General features: G+C 38.0%; 1 protein-coding gene across 2 annotated transcripts in view; it reads left to right on the top strand.

Moving 5' to 3' along the window:
- LOC126754075 (discoidin domain-containing receptor 2) overlaps positions 1-18,296 on the top strand; it is a 600,425-nt gene that overhangs the window by 128,941 nt on the left and 453,188 nt on the right. For both annotated transcript variants that reach the window (XM_050465959.1, XM_050465958.1), the window contains exon 4: positions 9,782-10,799. In XM_050465959.1, the coding sequence (XP_050321916.1) occupies positions 10,508-10,799 (292 nt within the window). In that variant the 5' untranslated portion in view covers positions 9,782-10,507. The remainder of the gene's footprint in view (positions 1-9,781; positions 10,800-18,296) is intronic.

The raw sequence follows: 18,296 nt of genomic DNA, 5'->3' as shown, positions 1-18,296 counted from the left end.
TTCTCAGTGCGCTGACACAGGAGTGTAGTTTTACTTAAAAACTGAGGGCAATAAAATAATACATTCTCAGTATCTTCAAAGCACTCTGAACACGTCGGACAATTCGGACTAATGTCGTGTTGGATTCAGTACAGGAAGCTTCTAAAGCGCCCATGTCAACTCAGTATTTGGGTTAGTTGGAAATCCAGGTCCACATGTCTTCTGTCTATCCACGAATGGATATCAGTCTGTAGCTCCACCGCCCTTTTAGTGAAATTTGTTGAGCTTTTGATTCTCTCTTCTCTTTTGGCTCCTATATACGGCTCTTGATAGCTTGCATACCCACTCGTATTCGTCAACCTGGATGTCAATGAGCATCATCCTGACTGATACTTCAGCAGCATCGTTTGATTTTGTTTCGAAAGCACTGATAACTCTTAGTGCCGACAGCCTGTACACTGTGGATTTTTAAGGCTTCATGTTGAAGACGCATATAATACAATCGATTTCATTACCTTCACGATTAAAAATCGCCGTATGGAATGCACACAGCCTTTATTTGCCTTCATTCTTCATAAGGCGTTTGGGATTTCATTCGCTTTACCTGCAATGTATTCTAGATGATCCAAAAATTTGAGCCTTGAGTCTATTATAACTGCCAGATAATTTAATTGAGGCTGTGAACGAATTTCACACTACCCTATGGTGAGAGATACACTTTCCTCCACTTTTCTAGTACTTATGTGCAAAATTTTTGTCTTTTTCTCAGACAGTTCTAAACTCATTGAGGAGAACCATTGACTCAAACCGTTTATGCTCTTTTTTAAGGTTTTTGGTTGGTGTCTGCTTAGTACCTCATCATACATTAGGTTACACAGCCTAGCCTAGAACCGAGCCTTGCGGTACTCCACTCCAAATAGAGTAGCTCTTGGGGCCTTCATCAGTATCGAATAATAGTCACCTATTTTCGAAATAACGCATAATACCATAATGCTGTAGTGGTCTGATCCGAACAATTTGATTGGAGAATATGCCATTGCCTTAGGCAATAACCCATCCCATTTCCCTTGAAGATTTTTCCCAAATAAAAAGTTTTCCATACAAGAACTTGTTGCTTATCGTTCAGTTTGTATGACAACTATAAGCTATAGCGTAGTCCGCGTATGTAAAGGCAGACAGAGGTGAAATCAACTGAGCTAACCGAGTTGATAATTTGCAAATAACAAGTTTTGCAATAGGGACGCTACAAAAGTAGACCGATAGAGACGGCAAACAACGCCATATTTTTTCTCGCTCTTCCCACATTTTTCTTCAGTAAGGTTTGCCATTTCATTATGGAAAGATAAACGATCCAACAACGAGTCGAAATCATTAAAATTTACTACCGAAATTCGGAGTCAGTGCTCTCAACTTTAAGAGCGCTTCGTCCAGTTTATGGTCGTCATAATCATCCTATCAGATTAATAATTATTCAATTATAATTGAGCGTCTGGTGGAAAAATTTGCCAGTGAGACAGATAAGTGCCTGTGGTGTCGAGAATATATCTGCCGCTGGCGCATCAATTGAGGAAGACTCAAATCAGTCTCTCTCACGTCGTCCTCAAGCGTTGTGACATGTCTGTGTGACTTCATTTTGCGAAAAGATCTTGTTCTACATCCTTTCAACATCAAATTTACCCAAAAACTGTGGCTTGAATTGATCACCAGAATCGTCGTGGGTTCGTGAAATGGGCTTAGCAACAACTTGAAAATTATCCGGATTTTCATCGAAAAATCATTTTCTGCGATGAGGCTCATTTCTGGCTGAATGGCTGCGTCAATAAGCAAAATATGCATTATTGGTCAGGCAGTACTCCATGAGTCAAAATTGCAACCCGAAAAAATTACTGTTTGGTGCGGTTTATGGGCCGGCTGCATCATTGCACCGTACTTCTTCTATGATGTTCAAGACCGGCACGTTATTGTGAATGGGAATCGCTACCGCTCAATGATAACCGAATATTTTTGGCCGGAATTGGATGATATGGACTTGGACAATATCTAGTTCCAAAAGAACGACGCCACAAGCCACAGAGCGTACGTCACTATCGATTTATTTAAAATCAAGTCCATTCAAACCATTGATTGGCCACCTAGGTCGTGCAATTTGGCACCGTTAGACAATTTCCTGTGGAGCTACGTCAAGTCCAAGGTATATGCCAACAAGCCAGCAACGATTGATGAACTTCGTACGAATATCGAACTCGAAATTGCAGCAGTATCGGCTGATTTATGCTTGAAAACCGTCGGAAATTGGGTTCGGCGTCTGGACTTGTACAAGCGTGGGTAATGTCATCAAATGTGCTTTGACAGGAATAAAGAATTTCATTCATATTCCAAACCTTTTGTAGCGTTCTTATTGGAAAACCCGTTATATTGGGGTCTAATATAGGTTCTCCAACGTTTCCTTTTGACAGTTCCAAACTTTTTGTTAAATCGCCCTGTTGAAGGTATAAAAAACTTAACAATCCAGCAAAAATCCAAAAAATAATAAAAAATAATAAAAATGCTTTAAAAAATATAGAAAATATGACTCTGTGCCACCAAAAATGAAACAAAGTCCCGGAGTGCAATTATAACTCTCTTTTTTCGGCAAAGAAAGTGCCACTCGGCACAAAGGTGGCAATGTAGGCGGCTTGTCTGCCACTTTTTTGCGCGGTTTCTACTTTTTTTGCGACAATGTTAGTTTGTTTTTGTGGTTTTGCCGGCGTAATAGCCGCCTTGGGTCCGCCATTCAGCCAAATGGCATAATATTAATTTGCGCGCCGCACAATCCACAGGCCATAACATTCAACTACACAAACATATATACAAGGAAGCAAACATATGTCTGTACACTCATGCATTGACCAGGATCTGCCTCTGTCCATTGTCGCCTTTTATAAATTGTGCATGTCCGCAAGCATATGCTGTTGCAAGTGAATATGCATACAATTATTTGCTCAGAAGTCGGCTTGACTGTCTACTTGCCTGCGCAAACATACAAACAAGCATACACATGAATTTCGCGCTTGTGGCAACGGCTTTGTTGATTGTCTATTTGTGGGCACAAACAGCAAAATATTTCTACTCCTCCATTCATTTAGCCAATTTTAGCGGTAAAGTACAGATGTTCATTTTTTGGCACGGCAAATATTCATATTGAATTTTTTTAACAGTTTTATGGAGACGGCCGTACGGTGTGTCATTTATTTTGAGGTTAACTCACACTTGAGATTCGTGATTTATATAATTAGATTGAGTTTGTGATGGCCGTACTGCAGCGGATCGCTTTTATGCAGCAGAAGCAAGCTATTTGTCAGACGATAGTTAAAGGAAAAGTGAGGTTAGGTAGAAAAGAAAGTTTATAAAGAGCTGTCATTATACCCAGACCATCTCAGTTGCCTGTCTTAACCTCAAAAGTAGTCACGTTTACGTTCAAAACTTTCGGCATACAGGATAGTGATTCCGGCATGATTTTTGATTGGCCGTCAAACTACTGGAAGAAATAATTTGGAATCATATATAATCGAATTTAATAAAGCTTCAATATCTGTCTCTTTCTCTTTCGCTCTCTGGTTCTCTAAAACTCCTGTAAGTGATTTCTGAAAATATATCTACCCGAAACTAGAAAAACTTCAAAAGCTGTCTCTTTCTCTCGCTCGCTGATTCTCCATAGTTCGTATAACCGATTCCAAAAGCATATCTGGCCGAAATTTGCAAAACTTCTATATCTGTCTCTCTGTGATTTCTAATGTTCCATAACTGTCTCCCACTCTCTATTTTCTAAAGCTCCTTTATACTATCTTGACTAGTAACTATCACTATGCTGCTACCTTTCAACTTTTCAGTAATGCCACTTATGCGATAATCGAGTTTATATAAGGTTAAAATAAGTTAGGTTAGGTTAAGTAAAGGGGTAATCTGAGGAAACTACAAACTGAGATTTCTAAAAAAAGGTAACTTTAGTTAAAGGATTTGATAATCCTAGTGGTTTGATACCGATAGTGAAGATCTCCGACTCGACGCTGAATTTATAACTTTTTATAAAGGGTGATAAATTTCGAGGTTCACAAACTTAAAATTTAATGGGGATGTTTATTATCATTCGAAAGAACACTCTTTGGCATTTATTTTTTGATGATTATCTCTTTCAAATGTTGGCTGCGGCTACGTCTCAGATGGTGTGATATCACACAATCTTGACGGCCAATCGTCCGGCGCAAAACATGAAATTATGGGCTCACCGAAATGTTCTCTTAATAAATCCATTGATTGATGCGATGTGTGGGAATTGGTACCGTCATGTTTAAGGGGGTATTCTGGTCTAGAATTTTGAAAAAATCGATTTTTTTTGCATATTTTGAAATTTTAGACTTTCAAAAATATGACCTTGGAAGGATTTTTCAAAATTCGACTTATTTTCGGAGACACAGCCGATTTTGTGACGTGGCGTCCGTGTTCACTAGAATTGTCTCCTAAACTTTAAACGCGTTTTTCTTGAAATTACTTTTTCTGAGGTGATTGATATGATATCTCAAGTTCTACTGAACCGATTCCTTTGAAATTTGGTATATATCTTCTTTATATAATGCTCTATCGTGTCTGTCTTGGATTTCCAAAAATGATGACCGATGATTCTACCGGCCCACAAACCATACCAATAGTTGGGTTATCTGTACGAAATGGCATTTCTTGAATTTCTTAAGGTTGCTCTTCGTCCCATTAGAACAGAAATCGTTCTCTTCGCTGAGCAAAATTTGGATCTTCTTGGAACTTAGGGCGAAGCTATATTGCTTGGGAAGGTCGAGTGGCTTCAGTTCTTGTAGAAGCTGTATTTTTAAGCTTTCAATTTAAGATCTCCACGTAAAATGCGCCAAGTCATCCCATACGTCAGTCCGAGTTGTTGCGAACGGCGTCGAATTGATTTTCCACGGTCTTCGTGTACACTCTCAGCTACGGCTGCTATATTTTCTTCACTGCGTTCGGAACGTGGTCTATTCGGTTATCTCTACTTTGATCCACCGTTATATATACTATTTTTGTATAAATAGTAGGATGCTCTTATCTGCTTATATAGTTCTTAAAACTTGAGATTACATTATTATTTCAATACTTAAGAAACCGAGCTGTCGGAGCTGTTGTTTATATTTGTCGATTCCTGTTTAATCTCAAAACCGGAAAAATAGTTCCAAACAAATTTAAGCCGCTTTTAGGGAAGGTGTTCCTAAACAGACGGTACTGAGGTTAATAAAGGCACCAGCAATATGTTTATCAGTGAAATATTCTCAGTAACTGAAATATTTTTCAGAGAATGACAATGAACCTTTTGTTGCAAAAAGTGGTTGAAACTTAGGCCTCACGGCTGAAAATTTTTTATGCCAGCCTCGGCGATCGCTTACCCGAAATCATTTTTAAAACATAAATGCAAACCATTATTTTCTAGCCTCAAATTATAAAAGAAATACTACTTGCTTCAGAAGCATTATTTTGTGATCAGCGGATGTTAATGCTAGAAGCTACCGACAACTAAGCGCATAATTTCTATACCTTATTTCACCCAACTGCAAACACTGTCAGCAAGTGTGCGTTTTAACTCGCCACTAGTACTGTCATATTTCCATGTCATGTTATTGATAGTGGCAATGGCATTGGTGTAATTGCAACACAAAAAGTTGTAGAAACCAAACGCCTTTTGAAGTCTCACATTTTCTATGCACTCGGAAAAAAATGGCATGAGCCGCCAACTGTTTTCTTTTCATTCCAAAATTTCTTTTGGCCCATTTTCTTTCATGGGCTCTTTTAATATTTTTTTTTTTTCAAAGTGTCTACTTTTCAATGCTACTTGCTTTTCATGTGATTTTTGTTATTTTTGGAAAATACTTTTTTTCATTTCCGCTTGTAATTTATCCGCTGGCAGCACTGCAAAGACGAGGCTCTAACGTTAGCCACAAACGGGCTGCTTGGTGTAGGCGCATTTTTATAAATTAGGAAAGCGTATGAATGACTGTTTGAATGGCGCAATGAATGGCTGCTATTAGCCGGCTGTCGCTTGTTGGGCGGTGTGCATTACACACTTCGACGCCACACTCAACACCGTAATGGCACAATATGAAAAGTCTTAACATAGGCCATGTGGCCGGCCAGTTGTGGAATTTAATCAACACTATGTATGAATGCTGGTAGAAGGGGTCATTTTGGATGTTTTACAAGAAAATATGATTGCATGTTTTACATATGTATGTATATTCATATATATTAAAGAGTTTATGGTATGGTAGGTACTGGGTAGTTATCTTGTGAAGAAAAATGTATTTAAAATACAATTCCGAATTCTGTGGGATGCCAAGTTGATAGAATGTGCGTTACTGAAATTGAAATCTAAAAATTTTCTGAAGTGAAATTTTTTAAAAGAAAATATATGTTAAACTCTCTTTCAAGCTTTTAAGCTATATGAGATTAATGCAGAGTTAAATGTATCAAATTAATGAAATGCTTAAGCAATTTCAGTCAAACTCCGTGGGAACATTACATTTCACTATTTTGGCGAGGAATGAAATTAGCTACTAATGCCATATAATGTTTAATATTTATCTAAAGAACACGTGTCACTTTTGAGATGAAGGATGACACGATAAACTCACTTTGGAATGAGGGTAAACAAGAACTTTCATATATCACGACTTATTCGACCGATTTGAACTGAACTTGTTGACTCTGATTCAAACGAAATTGAATATTTGTAATATTTTACCTTCCATGCGATAAAAGTATCGATTAATTGAAGAGTTATCGTAAAAATATTGTGTCGGTAGTTATAATTTACTCAGGCGATGCTGATTTTTATAATCATATATACAAAATAAAAATGTTTAACTACTATTGAATAAACTACATCATATGAGAGATAATCTCAAGCTAACCTCATCAACATATAGTGATTGGTGTCAAACAGATGATCAAAAAAATGATCTACCGGCGGACTTAGCCGACCAAAAACTAAATAGTTTTATTTATTTGGCGGTACAAATTCCAAACACCCCTTTCTCCACACTCAAACCCTCACATCTTCCTCTTGGTGCTAAAGTCGAAGGCCTAGGACTTACTCTTAAGATAAAGCTTTCATTGAGCCTATTCTGACGAGATAGGCCATTTCATCAAAGGTAGTATTTCGGTTGTATGAAATCGTATACAACCAGTAATGTTTTATAGAAGCAGGTGTGTAGTCGCGAAGCTCGCTGCTTAAGGAAGCAGGAAAGAATTCAAACTGCTTCACTATGAAATTCTATACTTCTTCGTCTGCATCCCAGAAAACTTACATCACTGTGTCGAACAGCATACTCCTGATAGCTTTTCCGCAGCTCACATGCAGGCGGTATCCCTTTTGGTTTGAGTGAAGTCGCTGGAGAAGAGGAGCAGAGTACATAGTTTTTCACGCATCGGACGAAGTTTGGATGGAGGGTTAGAGTGAAGTTCTATCTCACATACATATAGTTTTAGGCTGCCGCATCACTGTAGATTTTTTCCATCAAAGGTAACTGCCAATAAGATAGCATTAGATATATTGCTCCGAAGTGCAGCCTCTTTCTTTCAGAGAGGTGAGCATTCACAATAAAAGCCGAGGAAAAATATTGGCTTTGAGATCGCTTAACGTGCACTCAATGTTAGTTATGAAATGTCGGTTCTCACGATTGACAGTATCAAGCTACTTCATTATCAGACTCAATTGGATGCCTGGTGATAGCGGAATTTTAATCGATTACACCGAAGTGGAAATCAACTGGGCAACATGGGATCTCTCCGGCTAGTCTACTAAAACGCAGGAGATCCATTGCACAACTTAGCTACAATAAGACTTATTTGGAGGCAATCGTGGAAATTTCACGGCAGTCATATATTCGGCGAATCTGGGGAAATAGTCCGAATTTATTTTAGCCACCTCAACAAGTTAGTGGCAAAATCAAAGCATTTCGCAGATTTTTGAGAGTACTTTTGATCAATACTTTGGAGTACTTTGGTATTAACTTAACTGGAGTTCTTAGCTGGCTTTAGTTGGATCTGCATTTAGACACACATTTTAATCTATCTTTATTGTTACATGTAATATTAGGTTGTCAAATATCTCCCTTCCCTTTTTGCTCATTATTCAATGCTTTGTAAAAAGTGTTACAGTGATCGGATTTAGTTCAAATATGCGGCGTTTCGTTCGATAATCTGTTTCCATCTAGACGGCAACTTCATAATACCCCCATCGCAGAAGCGCCCCTCCTACGATGCGAAGAACTCGAACAGCCACTTTTCATAAGCCTCTTTTGAGTTCAACTCTACACCAAGAAGAGCGTTCGCCATGGACAGGAACAGATGGTAATCACTTGGCGCTATGTCCGGGCTATATGGTGGATGTGATAAAACCTCCCATCCAAGCTCCCGTAGTTTCTGACGAGTCATCAACGAAGTGTATGGTCTGGCGTTGTCCTGGTGGAACACTACACCCTTCCTGTTAGCCAATTCTGGACGCTTTTGGTCGATCGCCTGCTTCTAGCGGTCCAGTTGTTCGCAGTAGATGGTAGAATTGGAAGCGTCTGGCAATATGGGAGCAGCTCATGGTGGATGATTACCTTCCAATCCCACCAAGCACACAGCAAAACCTTCCTGGCCGTCAATCGCGGCTTGGCCACTGTTTTGGACGATTAAGCGGCCTTCGACCACGACCATCCGCTCCCAAAATGGGTCGAGTTCGTTCCGTTTCAGCAGCATATCGCAGGCGTTGATTCGGTCCAGAAGGTTTTTTGCGTCAAATCATGCGGCACCCAAACATCAAGCTTTTTTGTATATCCAGCCTTCTGCAGATCGTTTAAAATGGTTTGGTGACTAGCTCCCATCTTCTGGGCGATGTCACGAGATGTCACATGCCGGTCTAACACGATGTTTTCCATGATTTGATCGGTATTCGTTGTCACAGATCTTCCGCTGGCTGACTTATCCATGGTGTCATTTTCACCAGCTCTGAATCGTCGAAACTATTCTTCCGCAGTTCGAAGTGATAGAGTACCATCCCCCAAAACACTATTAATCTCACGGAACGTTTCTCTAGCGGATTTGCCTTTAATGAAGGAAAAGATTAAATTAACGCGAATTATGTCGTTGGTGAACTCCATGTTTATACGTCTACAACTGTTGAACGCAATATCCAAACTAATCATGCATAGCGTCGTTTTGTAGGTTATGTCAAGAGTAGTATTGCCAGATACGAGCTCTGTAACGCTTTATATAATACATAGCCGCAAAATTCAACAAAACAAAAAGACGGAAGGGAGATATTTGACAACCTAATACTACAATTTTGTTCTTCACGATCTTTTTAATGAAAGTGTGTTAATCGAGTTATATAGAGAAACAGTATGTGTACTCCTCATAAAAAGCTTTTAAGTGTTCTATTTATCTAACATCCGAAAGAAAGATTTAACTGTAAATCTCAGGAAAGTTGAGTATTTGGAACTAACTACTATTCCCGGAATATGATTTGAAAACTTATAACTTAGTAGAGCTTTTGTTAGTTAATATTATTATCGATACCTACGTTATGGATACCACAACCTATCGACGTTATAAAGTGTCGAAATGAGATCCCTTTTAGGATCGACCATATAACCACGCCTAACCTAACCTATTATTATCGATTTCTTATACACTTATCTGTGCAATAGACTCAGACTTATTTCATTATAATATTCGAAAATAAACACTGCCTCTCTTTCTCTCTCCCCCTTTCTCTTACTTTCAGGCATTCACGTGCAACATGGCGCAGTAATCACATAACAACTATTCGAAGCGCTTTAGACTAAAATAAGCTACTTGTGTTAAGCGTTTTGCATACCACCCGCCCACCTTAATGTACCAATACACAATCTAATTAAATTAATTCGACATTTGTGCAAAGTTCACGCTGAAAATCGACGAACGAATTGCTATAGCATACTTACTAGTTGCCAGTTAAAACGTTATGCCGCTAGCGTGCCGTTATTTTAAATGTTACTGCAACCGTTCAAGCGAAAACTACGTGCAGGGCTGGAACAACTGCAACAGCAACAGAAACAACTGTGGTAGCCGTAACAAAAATATACGCAACATTGACATTGGCCTCGGACAGCGGGGACGGCAACTACAAAAATAACAACAACAACAAATATAATAACAAAAACAACAAAAGCAACAAAAATCAAAACAACAACAGTAACGAAAAAATAACAACAACAACAAAAACAATCATAAAATCAGCAAAGAACAATAACAACAACAACTAAACAATCAACCTTTCGCATTCGTTCATGCCACATTCAATATACAAAAACAATTGGGTGGCAACCTTTTGCTGGACAACTAACTACAAAGTGTGCGCGCATAAAAACGCCAAATAGGGAAGGTGGCGCAAAAACAAAACACAAAAAAAAACTAAAGTTCAGCGAACAGTAAATGCGGAAAGTCAAACGAAAACGGAAAATATCATAAAATGGCTACAATAAAAATTCGACAATTGAATTCATTTAAATTGCAACAGCAGCAGCAGGAGGAGTTGCCGAAAGCCAACTGCCGCGGCGCATTCGCTTTGCTGTTTAGCCGTTGTTCGTATTGCGCAACAAATTATTTGAAAAGTTATTGCCGCATTAAGCGTCATGGTGTTAATAAAAATAAAACTTTATGTTGGCTGACATTGACTTTGATTTTATTGAGCTGCAGCAGTTGGCATGGACGGCGCGGCGGACGTGGTAGCGGCGGTGCTTTCTGTTATGCGCTCGATATCGGTAAGTGCTAACAAAATTTACATGAATACACACAAACATACTGAAATACCCTTCACGTTAACAAAATATTTCTTACCTCCACTTGATTTTGATCGGTTAGTTTGTATGGCAGCTATATGCTATAGTAGTTCGACCTGAACAATTTCTTTGCATAATGTAGCGTTACCTTTGAAAATAATCTGTGCAAAATTTCGTGAAGATATCTCTTCAAATTCAAAAGTTCTCCATACAAGAATTTAATTTTGATGGACCAGTTTGTATGGCAGCTATAGGCTATAGTAGTTTGATCTGAACAATTTCTTCTCAGTTTGCACTGTTACCTTAGACAAGAACTCATGCAAAATTTCGTGAAGATATCTCTTCAAATTCAAAAGTTTTCCATACAAGAATTTGATTTTGATGGACCAGTTTGTAGGGCAGCTATAGGCTATAGTAGTTCGATCTGAACAATTTCGCCGGAGATTGTAGCATGAACTTTCAAAATAATCTGTGCCAAATTTCGCGAAGATACCTCGTTAAATGAACAAGTTTTCCATACACAAGTTTAATCCCGATCGTTCAATTTGTATGACAGCTATATGTTATTGTGGTCCGATATCGGCGGTTCCAACAAATAAACAGCTTCTTGATGAGAAAATAATGTGAATAAAATTTCTGATCGATATCTCAAAAAATGAGGGACTAGTTCGCGTATATACAGACAGACCTAAAATAAGGCTAAAATCGACTCATCTCGCCTAGCTAATTATTTATATATTCATACATATATTTATATATACTTTTTGTTTATATGATCCTCGACGTTACCTTATGGATGCTACAAACTTCGTTGCAATCTATGCAGGGTATAAAAATACATACCAATAGCCGCGAATGCCCTCATCTACTAATCCCCCTTTTGACTTTGCAAATATTTGCGTTTAATTGCTGCTGCCGCCGTTTTCAACACCCTTTTTGTGCGCAATTTTATTGCTGCTGCCGCTATTTTGTAGCAATTTTTAGAGCCATCAGGTGCACGCTCCGCACACAATGACGGCAACATTTTGTGCAACATTTCAATTGCCAACAAATTGTATTCAAATTGCTTATAATAATTTCGATACTTTCGGCGCTTATAGCTGCAAGTTTATGTTGAAGTTTTGTAGCTGTTTTGTGTTTATTTAATTATATAATCAATTACCTGGTAATTGAAAGTGAATGATGTGTGATGATCTCAATTGGCGTATAAAACATGTTAGGCGGTGTGAAAGAGTCAGCGGGAAAGTTTGAACAAGTGAGTGCATAAATAATTCAGTGCAAGTTCAAGAGTACACGATGTCAGAGTTTGAACCGGTTTTTGTGCTAAATGAAAGAAAAAATATTATATTTATAACAGTCTTTTATTCCTTAAAATAAATTTTCAGAAAATAAACCTCCAATCCGATGCGGCTATTATGGCTTAACCGGTGTCTACGCCAATAAAGAAGAAGACCAAAACATGCGACAGTAAAAATGTAACATCTCGCCACTTGTCGCAGAATCTCAGGCGAATAACCGTCTAGCTACATAGGGAAAATTTCACTTCAACAGCTAGAAGCGCGAGCTCCCTGTGATGCCTACGACTCATACATACATATGTACGTATGGGTCAATAAAACGGTATCAAATCGCAAATTTATTGAGACGGCTAATATCAATAGCAGCAAATTTGCCAAGCTCGACAACCGAGATGATTTGACCGTAGTCTAGTAGAAGTTGGACAGTGGGGAAGATAGTGTCTAGATGTTTTCACCTCACTTTTTTTTGCGTGCTTCAAAATCTTTAATCTCATCGCATGATTACCAAAAAGATAGTGTACAGTTAGAATTTATATCAATCTCTCCGGATTGAACCTTGCTTAAAGCAAGCTTGGTAAGCGAGTAAGATTGGCACAAGTAGTTCTGAAGCCAGATAGCAAGAGGACAGCGGAGCTCGAGCTCGTTCTCATGCTGATTGAATTTACTTCTCCTGCAAGCTCATCATCTTTGGCTGGATGCTATTACTAACAAGGCTATACACTTCCTGACCAAGCTTTAGGCACACTGTCGGTGAGCTTAATCCCTCTGCCATAGGAACGCATACCTCCCTGCAAAAAATCTGCATTTCGGAGCAGAAAATCTGTTGCTACCACTTGTTGCTACTTCTGCTTGAAATAAACTACAGTGATCTAGCAGTTTAGGGAGTTAATATATTTCTTTGAAAATATTCACTAGATCACGTATTCACCAATAGTCTAAAAAGTCATTATATTGTAGTAAATACAAATGCAAAATTGTTGCGGACTTTATTTTCAGAGCAGAATTGAAGCCTTCAAGAGACCTTTTAATACGAATTAACACATTTAACATTCATAAAGACATGAAGCTCATTGATATGTCCTAGCCTCACATAGCTATCCTTAGCATATTGATAGTAGATTATTAACGCAACAAAGGACTATCTTTGCTGCTATCCAACAGAAAAAAATTTCATGAGAACTTAATTTGGAGCGCTGTGAAATACGGCTTCTAATTCGACTTTTGACCGCCGTTTACAACTTCTCTTAAGGGGATTCTTTCGCGAGCACCGTAAGTACCTCTCAACCAAATCGGAACTTCTAGCGAGACACTATCAATGTATTTGTTTATTGGCCGAAGCTGATAGACCCTGGGTAATTGGTGTTTTTAGTCTGTACATACTCGAAGTAAGAGTTAAGCTGTCGAAGCTGCTCATGGTATATTATTCTCTGCCAATTTTACCAAACACATAGCAAAATCCTGGCTTAGCCACCCTCTGCGCCGACTCATGGTGGCACGACCCGGATCGTTTTGGGTTGACATTGTCGCAAATGACCCTAAGCTCATCACATGCGCCATTACGTTGCGAAATTGATTGGTTTTGTTGCGATTCATCCGCAATTGGCAGATTGAAATTTGGTGTATGAAGTTTTTTTGTCAACTCGTGTGGTACATCGAGCTTATATCCAACCATATATGTGGGTAAACTATTTTTTGTGCAATATTTAGCTGCTAGATAATCGAAATAGTCCGACGATTTCCATCATTTTGTCATTATTATCGGAAGGTCTTCAGAAATTGCTTTACTTTGACACCAGTTTAACCCGAAGGTAAAGAATGGAACCAAAGCTGCATGTGATTGACAATTAGAGTGCCAGAATCACGAAAACTATTTAGATTTTCAGCCGACTGGCCTGCTTTTTGCCTTTATCGAAGGAAAACGGTAAAATGTAGCATAGTTTCTCTTGGCGAGTCCATCTTTGAAGCGCGCTCCCAATAATACTAAACCAGAAAACCATAACCCGAGACGATCTTATATACTTTTATAGTATATCAGAAGGATCGATGAAACCCATTTTGACCTTTCATATGGGCCTAAGAAAAGTGAAAGCGCGATTGGTTCTAACAACGGAAGGTTTTTTTTCGAAAAAACAGCGTCGCGTTAACGTCTGTGAAACAATGCTTTCGATTGCGGGAAGCTATTTGTAAAATAAATTTTGAATAATAAATTAAGAATTTTAAAATTATAAACAAAGTTTTACTATTTTCTTCTTATAGTATTATGTATTTGCCTTAGTTATTGATCATTCGGAAAAAGTATCTGAAAAGTTGAGAAAAAATAAATTTATCAAAATTAAAAAAAAAAAAATAATTTTTAAATGGATTACAACATACTTATGAAAGTGTTGTACACAATAATAATACACAATTTCAATTGTATGCACACTCGAAGAGAAAGTGCTGATATTCCCTAAGTATTACACAAGCATTTGCAGCTAACTCGCTGACCCACTTCCCACATAAATCTCCAAGGCACACAAGCAGACCGCCCAATGACATCAAAGAGGAGGAAAAAGAGGACGCACAGCGGCCGAAAAAGACTAAATTGATTTTCATAATTAAATATAATTCATTACCAGCAATCTGTCATGCACAGCGTTCATCAATATGCAATACAGCTGGGAACTGTACCAAACAGACAGATGTGCATTTGTGTGTATATGTATATAAGTATGTATGTATATGCGTGTGATTTGAAAGCTACGCGCGGACAACAGTTTGATGAGTTGGGGCCAAATTTATGATGAAAAGTTGGAAATCCAGCCAAATACTATACTTGTGTGTATGTTTCTTTGTAAGTGTATAACTGAGTGATTGCAATAATTATATTTATTTGTTTATATTCGTTAGTGTGTGTGCGTGTATTTATCTAATTATTTGTTTGTTTGTGTAGTATATAAGCATATAATTAAGTAATTGCGTTTTGTAAATGAGTTTTTCGGCTTGGAACCCAACACACACACAAATATACGCACAGATTCTTGCGGCCTTTCACTAAACTTGTTTATTTTGTATTTATGATTTTATGTGCTTGAAATGGGGCTCGCCTTGGCCCCCCCGTCAGACGAAAAGATGCTGATTAAGTGGGCCGCTGACGGCCAGCAGATTTTCTTTTTTCAATTTTTGTTCTTCGCTGGTTTTTTATTTTAAAAACAAAAATTATTTTTAACACTACGCGGCATGACCACCGCAAGAGTGCGCCGGTTTTATACCCTGAATATGGTTTAAGACTGCCAACAAATTTGTAAAACCCCGAAGGAAATGTCAGGGACGCTATATATATATACATCTTTTTCTATATGCTAATAATCAGCGTTAACAGCTGAGTCGATATCTTTCTATCTATCGCCAATACCTACATCTGTATATACTGAAACTAGAGTCTGAGGTTTTAAGATATCGATCTGAAATTTTGCATACGCCCCTTTTTCATCAAGAACGTATTTATTTGTCGGAATTGCCGTTATCGGACCACTATAACATATAGCTACCATACAAACTTATCGGTTAAATTTCAGTCTTTCTTTTGAAATCCTTTTTATTTGACGAGATATTCTCATGAAATTTGGCTCAAATCATTTTCTGAGGTAACAGTACAATCTTTGAAGAAATTGTTCAGATTGAACTACTACAGCATAAAGACGTCATACAAACTGATTCATCAAAATCCAGTCGTTGTAAAGAAAACTTTTTTATTTGACGAGATATCTGCACGAGATTTGGCACAGATTAGTTTCCAAGACAATGCAACAACTCCTGCAGAAATTGTTTAGATCAGACCACTATAGCATATAGCTGCCATATAAACTGACCAATTAAATTTAAGATGAAGATCTTTTAATACCCCTGAATGCTTTATGAAATGCAAATATAATGAAATGTGTAGGGTATTTTAGCCTCGGTGCAACCGCAGTTAACGTTTTTCCTTGTCTTCCTCTCTTAACGGCATGTTGCTGCCACAGCTTGTGCAACATGTTGCGCGAATATGCTTGGCAGCTCAGCGGAGCGCGCCAAAAAAATTGTGAGCTGAAGTATTTTAGTTGTTTTCAGTTTAACTTCACGCAATTTCTTGCACTTCAAGTGCCACTGCCTTTAACCGGCCCCCCTAACCACCGCGCTCTATTTATCACACTAAAGTTGTGCCTTCGCTCCACAATCTTTTCTCGTGTTCATTTATATTCTTCAGCATATTCATTATTTTCGTTTCACTTTTTTTTCCTGTTGGCGGTCTCGTATTTTATGCTTTGACTTATGGCGCTTAAACACTGAATGATTGCTTATAATTATTCACTTAATGATAATATTTTCGCTCGTTGATGTGCGAGCCGAAAGCAATAAAAAGGGCAATTAAGATAAAAAAATAAAACTAAAGTAAATTGAGGCACAAGAATAAAGTCTTGCGAGTACTTTATGAACCCTTCTCTTAGTTTGAGGAATCTGACAGCGCTTCTAAATTTAATATTTGAGAAAGTAATAATAATAAGTAAATCCCAATATTATTAAGAGCGACGACATAAGAGGAAATCACTTCAAATGTTTGACTTACATATGTATATCAGTTTTTAATCAGCTCTTCGTCAGTTTTCGAAGCACTCTCATTTAGATTGACATATTGGGTAGTCGAAAAAGTCTTTTCGTATTTCTAATCAAACTTCCACTTATTTTTTTAATATTTATAATGAACTTTAATGAAACAAATATGTACCACTTTGTTCGACCACGTTTTGCCATTTTTCTGCTAAAGATATTATTCCATCAATTCCAACTTTTCTGGTTTATCGGCGAAAAGCTGCGACAAATATTTTTCACAGGCTCTCTTTGACGCCATTAAGGGAGTTCTGCATTGACAGAAACAAATGGAGGTCCGATGATGCAAGGTCAAGGCTATATGGAGGATGCATCAAAACTTCTCCGCCAAGCTCTCCCAGTTTTTGCTGAGTCATCAAAGATGTGTGTGGTCTAGCGTTGTCCTGATTGAAGACGAAGACTTTTCTGTTGATAAGTTCTTGCTCTTTTTTTCGATTACTTGCTTTAATCTCATCAGCTGTTGACAGTAAAATATAGAATCAATGTTCGACTAGGCTGAAGCAGCTCATAGTGGATTCCTTTTCAATCCCACCAAACACTCAGTATAACCTTTCGAGGCGTCAATCCTGGCTTTGCGACCATTTGTTGAGCTTCATCACGCTTGGACCATGATCTTTTTCGCACATTATTGTCGTATTTGATCCACTTTTCGTCTCCTGTTACCATTCGCTTCAGAAATGGTTCGATTTCATTTCGTTTCAGAAAAGAATTGCAGATGTAAATTCGTTCTATTAAATTTTTTACGGACAATTCATGTGATACCCAAGCATCGAGCTTTTTTATGTAGCCAGCCTTTGTAAATGGTTCGAAATCGTTTGATGATGAATGCTAAGTTCCTTAGCGATGTCATGGCTGCTCATATGACGGTCCTGGTTAATCTCTTCCATAATTCTATCGACTTTTTCAACGACGTGCATTTTTCACGTCGAAATTTCAAAAACGGAGCGAGCGAAGCGTTGTTGTGCTACACGAACTGATACAGCATCGCCTCTGTAAACTCCACAATTTTCATTGGTGGCTTGCGTGGCATTCTTCACTTTTTTATACAAAAATTGCAAAATGTAGCGAATATCTTCATTATTTTCACAAATTTTTGAACACCTGCTACTTTTTTTTAACTTCCCCGAATTAATAATTTTTTTTTTGGATAAATGAAGCTTAAAATCTCACCTTTCCAACACTATATGGTATGAAACAATGTGAGTGGTTGCACTGGAGATATACGACTGCAACGACATCTATTGACAAACTACGTATCGCAAGAGATATCGGTTAGCTGCCTAGAGCTAAGACGCAGGTTTTCGAAGACGTTTTTTTATTATTTCAATGTTGCCGGAAATTATACGACAAGTCCGAATGCTTTATAATCGTCAAATGCCTGCATTTTCGATAAGAGAATGATATGATTTTCAAATAAGATTTTTGAAATCTTGGCGAGAAAAATTTCCAATCGTTTTTCGATTCTCTTTACGACGGATGAAGGTTATATCCAATTAAAAAGCAACCAGCACCGAATACCGATGTTCTTCTTCTCCTTTATTGGCGCTGTATATAG

The sequence above is a fragment of the Bactrocera neohumeralis genome, chromosome 3 (assembly GCF_024586455.1).
Source record: "Bactrocera neohumeralis isolate Rockhampton chromosome 3, APGP_CSIRO_Bneo_wtdbg2-racon-allhic-juicebox.fasta_v2, whole genome shotgun sequence".
NCBI lineage: Eukaryota > Metazoa > Arthropoda > Insecta > Diptera > Tephritidae > Bactrocera > Bactrocera neohumeralis.
The sequence above is the reverse complement of the archived record's forward strand: the minus strand, read 5'-3'. Positions and strand labels throughout refer to the sequence as shown.